This window comes from Triticum urartu, chromosome 7A (assembly GCF_056163025.1).
Source record: "Triticum urartu cultivar PI428250 chromosome 7A, HENAU_Tu73, whole genome shotgun sequence".
NCBI lineage: Eukaryota > Viridiplantae > Streptophyta > Magnoliopsida > Poales > Poaceae > Triticum > Triticum urartu.
Window position 1 is genome coordinate 591,632,915 of NC_141879.1, and position 13,277 is coordinate 591,646,191.

General features: G+C 39.9%; 1 protein-coding gene across 1 annotated transcript; it reads right to left on the reverse strand.

The window, feature by feature from the left end:
- Positions 1 to 1,295: 1,295 nt before the first annotated feature.
- LOC147960584 (uncharacterized) lies at positions 1,296 to 6,198 on the reverse strand. Its single transcript, XM_087533429.1, has 3 exons — positions 5,704 to 6,198; positions 5,424 to 5,637; positions 1,296 to 1,411 (listed from the first exon to the last, which is right to left on the reverse strand). Exons 1-3 carry the CDS (start codon positions 6,196 to 6,198, stop codon positions 1,296 to 1,298), a joined length of 825 nt encoding a protein of 274 aa, XP_087389555.1.
- Positions 6,199 to 13,277: the final 7,079 nt, after the last annotated feature.

Consider the following 13,277-nt stretch of genomic DNA (forward strand, 5'->3'; position numbering starts at 1 on the left):
TGCGGTGCAGACGGGAAGTGGGGCAGCAGCGTCGCAATGCTGACAGCGTGGCGGCAGCGTCGCGGCGGGATGGAGCTGAAGCTGTTGGGTCCAGAAGAGTGTGAGATTGGATAGGATCCATGGCCGTAATATCTACAACATGATTGAAACCACTATAAGTAAAATGTTCTGCATATTCTTTCTTTTCTTGCAGTACTATGTGGAAACTGGTTGTAGCATGCTTTCTCTTGGTATGGTGATTTAGTTTTGTGTTGCAGTGCATACATGCATTGGTGCTCCTAATGCCAGCATGGATTTGCCCTCATCATCAAGCTATTTCCAAATTTTCTTTAACTCTTACAGTTTGGATACTATCTAAATGTTAATTTTGTTCGCAAGTTCTTCTATTGTTTGCTTATTTTTATGGAGATACCAATATTTAAGTCCAAATGAAAGCTACTTGTGTCAAACTAGTGTTGTTTCTTGATGTGGTTTCCTTAATTAGAAGCACGATTCATTACTTCAATTTTCTTGCTAAAGGGATCCAGGTGAGGCCTCACCATATTACTAAACTCCAATATTGTTATCTATGCTTGATTAACTCCATCAGAACATACTTTTTTTTCTTTTGCCTATGTGCAGAATTCCCCTTCTGTGAATTGACTAAATTTCAATAGCCTAAATGCCTTGTCAAAATTACTGCTTGAATTTGCATCATAGTTTCATTTGGAAAGGTATAGGAGAAAGATCTTTTTACATGGACAAATCTCATGCATCGTAGTTATGATTTTGGTTCATCAGCTGCACTAATTCGGAGAAGTTGTTATTCTATTACTAATTCATAGTCAATGCAGCTAGTAGCTGCTCCAAACATCATTATAACGTTACTACTTAATGTAGATTCTGGATGGTCTCCAAAAATTTCTTACTAGATATAAAGAATAATTATATCTGGGATTGGGTGATGTGACTAATAACGTTGCATGTGACTTTCCTTTTTTTTGAACCGGGCATTTACCCCTTTCCATTACTAAGAACGGAAATACAAACCAGTTCAAGATAACAGCAGGAGGGAAAGAGGGTAGAGCTGGTTCAAGCATTACCAGGAAACCCACCACATCTGCCCGCCATCGAAACGGATGTCATGGGGCGAAAACCTGGTAACACTAATATCAAGTCTATTACAGCCAACCAAAAGAACAACTAGACAGACGCAAACATCAGATCGCCCGAAATGGCAGAATTACGCAAAAGTATCAGACGACAAATAACAGAGAAGATCTCCTCCAGCTCCCGCCACGCACGAGGCCACAACTTCATGTCTGGATCGTTTGCTTGACGGAGTCGCACAGTTTCATCAGCTGCAGTGTGCCATTCCTGATCATCTCTGCACCTGCGCGAAGTTCTCCCGCCGCCTCTTCTTTCTGTAAACCTGTCCAGTACAAAAGAAATGAACTAGAGAGAAAACAATCTCAAAAGGAGTCTTAATCTGTTTTTTCTCAAAGGTAGCACGATTGTGCGCCAGCCAGATGGCCTAACAAGTAGCAGCTAAACCCACAGTATAGAAGGTATCTTTGCCAGGGAGAAATTTATTGCACCAGGTGAAATATTGCCAATAGTTGTTAGGGCACATATCAGTGCCTAGCACCACCCCAATAGATCTCCAAACCACCCTAGCGACGGGGCAAGTGAAGAAAAGGTGGTTAGAAGTTTCTACCTCCCTGCAGAAAGAACAGTAAGGATTCCCTGGCCACTTTCTCTCCCTCATCACTTGTCTCATGAGCACTGCGTCTTGGGATAACTGCCATAAAAAGATTTTGATTTTAAGAGGAATTTTTGCTTTCCATATCCACTTATAGTTACACCCAGCGAGGGGTATTTCCAACATCTTATACACATATTTCGTGGAAAACTTGCCATTCTGATTAAGCCCCCAGGAGATTTTGTCACCATCGCCGCTCTTAGCAAGAGGGATGTTATTGATGATAGATCGCAACGCTTCCCACTGCTTAAGCAGATCAGGGGTAAGACTGCGTCTAAAGAAAGAGCTAGTATTGTTGCCGGCCAACTTGTTCACAGTACAATCTGGAAAGCTACAGATATCAAACAACTGAGGAAATTGATCCTGAAGAAAAGGAGAACCATTAATCGAGTCTTTCCACAGCCTAGTGATGTCTCCTTTTTTTGTTTCTATTTTTCTGCCCAACATATATACATTTTTTACTTTTAGCAAAGATTTCCAACAAGGTGAGTCAGAAAATCTGGCAGTAACATCCGCAATAGTTTTGTTGCGAAGGTATCTAGCTCGGACAATATCCTGCCAGAGTCCCTTTTGCGTTTCAAGTTTCCACCACCATTTAACCATCAAGTTAATGTTTTGTTTACGCAGATCTTTGATACCCAGACCTCCCTTATCCTTGGATCTGCAAATTCTACTCCATCTCACAAGGTGGTATCTCCTTTTCTTATTACACCCTTGCCAGAAGAATCTCCTTCTGTGTTTATCCAGTTTCTCAATAAAAGTTTTATTCATAAGCCACATCGACATATGATACAGAGAGATTTGAGTAAGCACGGAATCTAGCAGGGTATGTCTCCCACCCATCGAAGCTGCATTACCTATCCAGGTCTCGAATCTCTTCAGGTATTTACTCATAATGAACTCCCAATCAGAGTTTTTTAGGTTTGCATAACTCACAGGCATGCCCAAGTATTTAATGGGAAAGCTGCCTATCTCATAGTTAAACAACTTCGCATACTTTTTCACAATATTTTCATCCCCCCCCACGGTGAGGATTTCACTTTTTTGGAAGTTCACTTTTAACCCAGACATCATTTCAAACAGATATAGCAGCAACTTCAGGTTAACTGCCTTATCGATATCATCCTCCAAGCAAATGATGGTGTCATCTGTGTACTGCAGAACAGCCACCCCTTCAGGAATAAGGTCAGATGCCAGACCTGTGATCAACTTGTTTTTTTGGGCATTTTTAATCATTTTGGTGAGGCATTCCACAGCCAAATTGAACAGAAAAGGAGAGTGGGGGTCGCCTTGGCGGACCCCCTTAGCACTTTGAAAGTATGGCCCCGTACAGTTATTCAACTTGATGCTAACTGTCCCCTCGTAAAGAATTTGCTTAATCCATCCACACCAGGTTTCATTAAAACCACGCATTTTGTGACATTCAAGAAGGAAGTCCCAGTTTACTTTGTCATAGGCTTTTTTGAAGTCAAGTTTAAGGACAATTCCCACTTTTTTCTTGACATGTGTATAGTTAAGAATCTCATGGAGTGAGAGTACACCGTCCATGATGTTCCTCCCTTTCACAAAAGCATTCTGGGTGAGGCTGATGAGTTTATCAGCGTATATAGCAACCCTACGGTCGAGAACTTTAGTTATGAGCTTATAGGGGCAACGAAGCAGGCAGATGGGTCTAAATTGCTGGATTCTCTCAGCACTAGATACTTTAGGCAGAAGGGTAATTATCCCATAATTGAGGCGTTTCACATCAAGCTTACCTTGATGGAAGTGGTCAAATAGGGCCATAATATCGTTCTTGACTATATCCCAACAGACCTGATAAAATTCCACAGGAATATTATCAGGTCCGGGGGCTCTGTTTGGGGCCATGTCAAACAGAGCAGCCTTAACTTCCTATTCTGTAAATTCTCGACAGAGATCCACATTATCTTCCACAGAAAGTTTCTCATTATCAGTCCACGTCTCAGGACTAAGATGAAACAAATTGCCAGGGCCTGGGCCAAAAAGATCTCTGTAAAAAGTAGTGGCATGAGCAATCAGGTTATCAGTGCCCTCTACGGTAATGTCATCCCCTACTTTAAGATAATGGATGGTGTTTTTATGCTTTCGGCCATTAGCGATCTTATGATAGTAATCTGTGTTTAGATCTCCTTTAAGGAGCCAACGCTCATGTGATTGTTGCAGCCAGAAGATCTCTTCATTGACAAGCAGCTCGTGCAACTCGAAGTTGGCATCCATCTTCCAACTGTAAAGCTCAGGAGGAAGTGGTCCATCTTCTTCGAGCTCTTCGAGCATGGATAACTCCATCCTAAGGTCCTCTTTCCTCTTTTTATTATGGCCATATCGATCGGAGCCCCATCCTTTGAAAAAGGTTTTGAATCTTTTTATTTTTATATTAAGGATGTCAATGGGGTCAGAAGATTTGACTTTTCTAGTCTAGATCCGGCTGACTAGCGGCAGGAAACTATCGTCTTTAATCCAGGAAAGATCAAAACGAAACTCCCTTGGTTTGGGGGCATCTCTCCCCTCCTCATCCGTGGACATAAGCAAAGGATTGTGATCAGAGATCTCACGAACTAGTTTTCTAACAGAGACAAGTGGAAACATGTCTTCCCAATCTTCAGACATAAGGATGCGATCCAGTTTTTCCAAAGTGGGGTGGGCCTGTTGGTTCGTCCAGGTATACTTACCCCCACTAATGTGGATTTCATGAAGAGCCAAGGTATTGATGATAGAATTAAACAGGTCCGAGGATTTATGATTATTAAGTTTCTTATTCTTTTCACCAGAATGTCTTAGGATATTAAAGTCGCCCCCAACAATGTAGGGTACTTGCATCCCAATGCCAGTGGCAGCTAGTTCGACCAGAAAGTCCCCTTTCATTTCCTCATGAGCTGGGCCATAAACTACTATCAGCCCCCACTTCAAATTCTTAGGTTTGTCCAGCAACACAAGTTGCAACATATGTCTCCCCTTAATACAGGAAATGATATCAAGCTTGTCACATCTCACACCACAAAGGATGCCGCCAGATTTTCCAACAGAAGGGATCCAGTTCCAATGGAAGAATCCAAAAGGGTCAATTCTCCTCAAGCACTTGGGGGAGAAATTTTTCTTCATAGTTTCTTGGAGACTCGGGAAATCAAGGGAATGGTCACTAATCATGTCGGAGAGGCAGGTGGCCATCCCTTTCTTGCCCACCCCTCGACAGTTCCAAATGAGGCCTCTCATTTGGAATGCTTCTTGTGAAAATTGGACCGAGTAACCCTACCAGGAGGCATTGTAGGGTTACAGATTATATTTGCCTCTAGGACACAACTTTTTTGACTTCTAGTCACAGGTCTAGAAGTCTTAATACTTACTTTTTTTCTATTATTCTTTTTAGATTTACTAGAAGAAATCTTTTCAAGGGCGTGTTCTTCTTGATCAAGCCATTCTAGATCCATAGGGTTACTTCTGCCCAACCCATCAATAACTGCAATATCTACCTCCATTTCCTGAGCAATGGACTCAGTTTTGCTCTTGTTAACTAGCTCGCCTCTAACAATTTCTAATTCTCTAATAACATCCACAGAGGTGAACGAGTCATCAGGAATATCTACCCCCATTTTGCTAGCTCTACACACTAGCTCATAATTGGACAAGACATCAAAAGAATTTTTACAAGCATGTTTGGAAGTACCTTCAGGGTCGTTTTTGCAGGCCAGCTTCACCGCCGTATCTTCCATCTTGTCCTGCATTCTGGATGCGTTATGCTTGCTGAACCTGAGAGTAGCTTCAGTTGCAAGAGGAGGTGTGAGGACAAACTCCTCAAGATGATCCGGGGATGGGAGCTGTACCACATAATCACATGACGTTTTCATGCCTGGATCTGTTTCACCCACCACCTCCACAACCTGATCAAAATTAGTGTCAGCAGCTACAGACTTTAAGATATCAATGTTACAAATATCGCCAGTCACCTGAACATCTTGTGAGTTTGTCCCAAAATTAGCAGATTCAATAGGCACGATCCACTTGGAGGAGTTCAGCTCTTCCTTTCTAGCACAATCATCAATCTCCTTCTGCATTGTTTCAATAAGTAAGGAAGTGTCTACCCTACTATCAGATGAGGCCTCCTCCTCATTTTCTTCATTATCACTAGGTAGCAGGCGACAGGCCTTGCCCCCACGATAAGAGTAGTCATTTTTGCCAGATCGATGTTCATCAGGTGGGCTCTCTTTTTTCTCCTGATCAGCACGTTTCCTTTTAGGAGTGTATTTAGGATTAGCTTTGTCATCAGCAACAGGATCCACAGGCTCCTCATTAACAGGGTTTTTAACAAGAACCTCTTTAATTTCATAGGTGAATTTATAGAAGCGTCCCCCAAGTACTCCTTCCGCAGTAACAGGCAGTTGGGATACAGATCTGCACCCTATTTTTGCTCTGACAGAGGAAGGGCGATTAATGGTCGCCATATCCACCTCCAGAGTGATCCCAACCAGTCCCCCCACATAGGCTACAACTTTATCAGATCTTTTGTTAGGTGGGATCTTGCCAATTCTGACCCAGGCAACTTCCATAAGTCCTTCAGAATCAATATCTTCAGACCAGGGGGAAAATCCACATTGTTTAAGTCTAACATGTTCCACAAAAAGAGCTCTGTCAACTTCTCTAGGGTTCGGCATTCTCATAATAAATTTTTGCGGTGCAAAGAATTTAGCCGAACACCTCCACCCCTGACCCACATACACGCTCAATTCATGTTCAATATCTTTAGTGAGAGCAGACCCTTCAGTAATAGTAACAACGATATTGAAAATGCGCTCTGTAGGCTGCCTATCCACACCAAAATCAGGTATGTAAAAGAAACCTTGCCCTTTGGATTGAAATGCACACATCGCAGGGGTGCATTCCCATGGAAATAATTCATTGCAAACAACATTTAAATGACCCCTCTTCTTGCAACGATCACAAAGAGCTTGCGGACATCTAGCAGTAAAGTGGCCAGGAATATTGCAGATCTGACAGACATCAAAAGAGGGTGTATGAGTACCAGAGGAAGTGTGGAGATCTCGATCCCCCGCAGCGGCCATGTTCTTGGTGGAACATGTGACTTTCCTATCATCTAGGTCTGGATTTAAAGTAGATATACCTCATGTTGTAGTTGAACTAACACTTCACGATTTTTCTAGAGAATCCTATCAATTTTGAGCTGCTTGTGTGCCTTAAAAACAAGGGTATTATGCCACCAATTTTCAGTTGGAAATTGTGTCAGAAAAGGCATCCCCTGGTGTTCAATTTGTTAGTACACATAGCTAATTGTGTAATATACCTGTATTCAGTAGCATATTAGTTTTATACTCTTTTTCGTTGCATATAACTTTTTTTTCTGTAGGGATGGGTACATATATGTTTATACACACAATACCATAAATGCTTGATCAATGGAAATAATCAGAAGCTTACGGGCACAATTTCCTTGTTTAAGTATGGCAAGAAGATATTAAATAGCAATATTGTCATTTCATATTGGTGTGGTTGGGTGATAAGGGACATATTTATTTCTGGCTTGCAGGAATCCTTTTTGTTCCATTGGTAAATAGGTTATCGCCAAGTGTGAGAAATCTGGTATTTCTTAGAAATGAGTATTGATTTCTTAATTGCTAGTGTAGTTGACTGATAATCTCACTTGAACTACGTTTTGTGAATTTATCAGGAAGATGAGTTGTTTGTAAGTGACTTGGAGAAAAGTGGAAGGACCTAGAGGCACTGACTTGCAGATAAAAACATGGCACTTTTAGTTGTAGAGTACCATCGTAGAGGACATATACTGCTTCAGTCTTCTACGTTGTGAAATTTTACATACAATTCTTTTATGTTGCACATTTCTATGGACATGCAAGGCCATGCCAAAAGTCCTAATATTGTACTCCTTCCAAATATAAGATGTTCTAACTTTTTTGTGAGTAGGATGTATATAGACACGTTTTAGTACTTTCATTCACTCATTTCAATTTGTATGTAGTCCATATTAAAATATCCAAAATATCTTATATTTGTGAACAGTGGGGGTATGTTTTTAAGAGCACTCTTGTGTAGTGTGATTATATACTGATGAGCAATTGCGCAATAAGTTAATTCCTTCATAGCTTACGACAGTGTTTTATTTGGTCCTACGTACATAATGGCTCTACTAGTTAATTGGTGGATTACTTACAATTATTTTACAACAATTTATGTTGTCACAAGGAATTTTAAAGTAATAGGTAGGTTGACCACGCTGGTTGCAGATGGGTTTATCACGGCAGGTTGCTCGTGGTTAGTTTATGGAGCCAAAAAGGGGAAAAAACTTACGACATCTAGTTTTGTATTCTTGCGTCAAAGCAGTAAATGGCAATCTTACGTCACCACCAACAAATCTTACCCCGTCTGATTTGACGGGAGTTGGCTCACGTAGAAAAGAAAAGCAAACAGTAATCTTACCTCGGGTGGTTCCAAAAGATACTTTGGCTGGAAGCACGGACTGAAGCGTACAGAGACTGGCTAGGGTGAAGAATAATTATTCTTCACCCAAGGTGACGAATAGCGTGATCCTATACATATATCTTCACCCAGGGTGACGAATAGCGCGACCCTATATATATATCTTCACCCAGGGTGACGAATAGCGCGACCCTATATATATATATATATATATCTTCACCCAGGGTGAGGCATGGTTATTTTTCACCCTCCTCTATTTTACCATCAATGCACCGTAAATTTACGTTCTGTAAGTTTTGTCTTATTTCCGACGCAAAAAGGGACCGTAAGAAATATATAATCGCCGTAAAAAATATTTTATGTTATGTAAAATTACAAACATAAAAACATAGTCTAAAATACACATAAACTGCAAATTTTCTTGTCTTATGACCTATATTTTTATTTTCTTATGTCAAATTTTACGTAGTGAATCAATAGAAATGTAACTATTTGAATTCAAAATGTAATTTAATTATGAAATGATCGTAAGATTACCTCGGGTGAAGAATAACTTATTCTATATATATATATATATATATATATATATATATAGTGTTACTATTCATCAACCATGGTGCAGAATAAGTTATTCTGCACCCGAGGTAATCTTACAATCATTTCATAATTAATTTATGTTTGGAATTCAAATAGTTACATTCCTATCGATTCATGACGTAAAATTTGACATAAGAAAATAAAAATATAGGTCATAAGACAAGAAAATTTACAATTTATGTGTATTTTACATTATGTTTTTATATTTGTAATTTTACATAATATAAAATATATTTTTTTGACGATTATATATTTTCTTACGGTCTCTTTTTACTTCGGAAATAAGGCAAAATTTACGGAACGTAAAATTACGGTCCATTGATGGTAAAATAGAGGGGGGTGAAGAATAACTATTCCTCACCCAGAGTGACGAATAGTCAATCCATATATATATATATATATATATATATATATATATATATATATATATATATATATATATATATATATATAGTGATATGGTGATACTATATATGGGACACCTAGGTGCCTGGACACATTGCCTCTCCGCCGTCGGATCGTGTTTAGCGGCTGATTTGGAAACCAATATAAATGTATCAATTGCTAGTTAATTTGGCAGGTTTTAATTTGTGGACCATCTCATGCATGCATGTCACATGATATAAAGGCAGAGTATTAAGATGTCATAGGGAATAAAAGTTGACATTTATTACTTCCTTATATATCATTTATTCATTTCTTGTATAACAGATCAAATTAGGAGTGGTACGCATGATACATGATTTCATTGGATATATACGAACCCTGCGAATGTACGTAATTTTGTTAGTTGGTATTACATACCCGTATTAGATAGCTAGGAAACAAAATAAAACGTAATAGATTTAAAAATAAATTATTAGGTATATACGTACCTGCATATGTACATAATTATGTTAGTAGGTATTAGATACCCATAGTAGATAGTTAGGAAAGAAAAACATGTACAAAATTTTGTTAACATGTATTATATACTCGTATTAAATAGTTAGAAAACAAAAAAAGAATGTAATATTTCAGAAAATAATTTATTGAGTATATATACACGCGTATGTACATAATTTCGGTAGTAGGTATTAGATACACGTATTAGATAGTTAGGAAAGAAAAACATATACAAAATTTCATTAATAGGTATTAAATACTCGTATTAAATAGTTAGAAAACAAAATTAGAAAGTAATATTTCAAAAAATAATTTACAGAGTATATATACCAGCGTATGTACATAATTTTGTTAGTAGATATTAGATACCCGTATTATATAGTTAAGAAACAAAAACATGTACAAAATTTCATTAATAGATATTAGATACTCCTATTATATAGTTAGGAAACAAAAATATAATGTAATATTTCAAAACATAATTTACCGAGTATATATACTCGTGTATGTACAAATTTTCGTTAGTAAGTATTAGATACCCGTATTAGATAGTTAGAAAACAAAAATACGCATATTAGATACCTGTAGTAGTTCAAAAAAATAATTAAATATTAATATGATTTATTGTATGGCAAGTGTTGCATGTCTAATAGTGAAAAATGGAAACAAAAATGAACTATAAAAAGTCTTGCATAAAGAATATATAGTTAGGAAACAAATCAAACAGTCATTATGTAGCACTACATACCTAAAACAATCAAGGTATATATATATATATATATATATATATATATATATATATATATATATATATATATATATATATATATATAGGGTCGCGCTATTCGTCACCCTAGATGAGAAATAGTTATTCTTTACCCCCTCTATTTTACCATCAATACACCGTAATTTTACGTTCCATAAGTTTTGTCTTATTTTCGACGTAAAAAGGGACCGTAAAAAAATATATAATCGCCGTAAAAAATATTTTATGTTATGTAAAATTACAAACGTAAAAACATAGTCTAAAATACACATAAACTACAAATTTTCTTATTTTATGACCTATATTTTTATTTTGTTATATCAAATTTTACGTAGTGAATCAATAAGAATGTAACTATTTGAATTTGAAACGTAATTTAATTATGAAATGATCGTAAGATTACCTCGGGTGAAGAATACCTTATTCTGCACCCTGGGTGATGAATAGTAACACTATATATATAGGGTCGCGCTATTCGTCACCCTGGGTGAGGAATAGTTATTCTTCATCCTCCTCTATTTTACTATCAATGCACCGTAATTTTACGTTCCGTAAGTTTTGTCTTATTTCCGACACAAAAAGGGACCGTAAAAAAATATATAATCGCCGTAAAAAATATTTTATGTTATGTAAAATTACAAACATAAAAACATAGTCTAAAATACACATAAATTGCAAATTTTCTTGTCTTATGACCTATATTTTTATTTTTTATGTCAAATTTTACGTAATTAATAAATAGGAATGTAACTATTTGAATTTGAAACGTAATTTAATTATGAAATGATCGTAAGATTACCTCGGGTGAAGAATAACTTATTTTGCATCCTGGATGATGAATAGTAACACTATATATATATATATATATATATATATATATATATATATATATATATATACATAGGGTGGGTCTATTATGATAACACCTTATAAATCTTATTCTGCACATCTCTTTCTTATTCTGATAACACCTACCTACCTCCCCCCCCCAAAATAGCACTCTCCCGCAACGAAACCACCCACCCTCTCTCCCACCTTCTCTTCGTGCCCAACCCTCTCCCCCCCACCTTCTTCCTCCTCAGCCGCCTCCTCCCACCATCCCTCCATCTTCCTCTGCCAGCGCCGCCAGGGGCTCGTGCCTCCCTCTCCCTTCCCCACCTTTTCCCGCCACCACCTCTCCAGGAGCCCCGCCTTCCACCACCTCTCTAGGCGCCTCGCCCGCCTCCACACCAGGCACCCCCCGCGCGACTACCGGCGCAGATCCGGGCGCACCGCCCCACGCGCCCGGGTCAACCCACCACCCCACAGCGCACACCAACTCCCTCTCCTTCCCACCTTCTTCTTCACCGCCGGGCCGCCACGACCAAAACCACCTTCCACCACTCTGACCTCCTGACACCCCACGACACCCCAGCCTCCCACCGCCCCGGTCGCTCCCACCTCCCACCGCCATACCATGACTCCCCGGCAGCCACACCCCCGGCGCCAGATCCGAGCGGTAGGGGCCCTATGGTGCTTCTCTCCCCGCGCATCTGACGCCGCCCCATCCGCCGGATCAGAGCCGCCATCTCTATCCCCTCGCATCTCCACCTCCCTCTTCCCCGCCCCCATCTAATTTCTGCTCCTGGACGCACCACCACTGCCGGCCCACCCAACCCAGCGCGCCACCGCTCCGCTCAACCCGACCTAGCACCTCGGGAGGAGCCAGACCCCCACCACCGCGCCTTACCCTAGGGGCCTTTCCCTGACCACCACTCCCGCACCTTCTTGGATCCCCTCATCCTCCATTTTTCGTCGGCGACCCCCACCTCACCGGCGACTTGTGGCTCTCGCGGTGTCGCCAACCCCCTGCTAGTCCCGATGTCCACTTCCGTGCTGCCCCAACGGTGGCATGAGAGACGCCGGCAGGGGCTCGCCCACACCACAGCACGCGGGCAGGTGCCCGTCCTCCCTGCCGGCTTGACCTCCTCCTCCGGCACGCCATGCCTCCTTCGACCAGATAGAGCAGTTCGCTCCGGATCTGCATGTGGTTCGATTGCCGGGTAGCTGCAGTGCGAAGAGTAGTGGCATCTCTCCTCCCGCTCCATCGTGTGGAGTTGACCGCGTACGCCATTGCAGTCTGGCTGCAGCGCGTGGCGTGCAGTTTCGCAGGGCACAGTGGAACATGAACAATTTTTATGTGTTTTCCAGATTTTTGTTGTTGATTTTGATGAATTCAGTGTAGTAAAAATCTCAAAATGCAGTTTGATAAATTATTTGTGCAGTTTGCTGGGCATTGGTGTGTGGCTCGGATGCAGTTTGGTATTGTTTTGGTAGAAATTACATTTTTTTAGTCTCTTTTTGCTACTGGATGCTTCAGCTCACTTCCGCTCGAATCGGCGATGCAGTTTGGCTAGGTTGCTCGTGCTGATTTTGGTGTGTACTGTGCGTACTTATTTAGTATAAAAAAATTATGTGTCAAATTGCAGGGGTTTGTTTTGTTATAAAATTATACTCGGATGCGGTTTAGTGTAGTAATTCTTTGTGGTTCACTTGTTACAACAAAAAAGAAAAGAAAAAGAATCACAAGAAGTTCACTTAACGAAACACATGCAGTACATTACGGTAAAAACAAAAGGTTGACTTCATTAAAAAAATCTCACTATTGAAAAACGTAAAAAGAAAAAGCTGAAGAATTATTGTTCGCGAAGTTCACTCGCCTTATCATCGGAGTTCAGACTCGTCAACAAAAAAGTGAAAAAAATCAAAATTAGGGAGCAGAAAAAAAAACAATGCAGTTAACTACTAGTGTCACAGTACATTTGTCTTGACCATGGGGTTCAC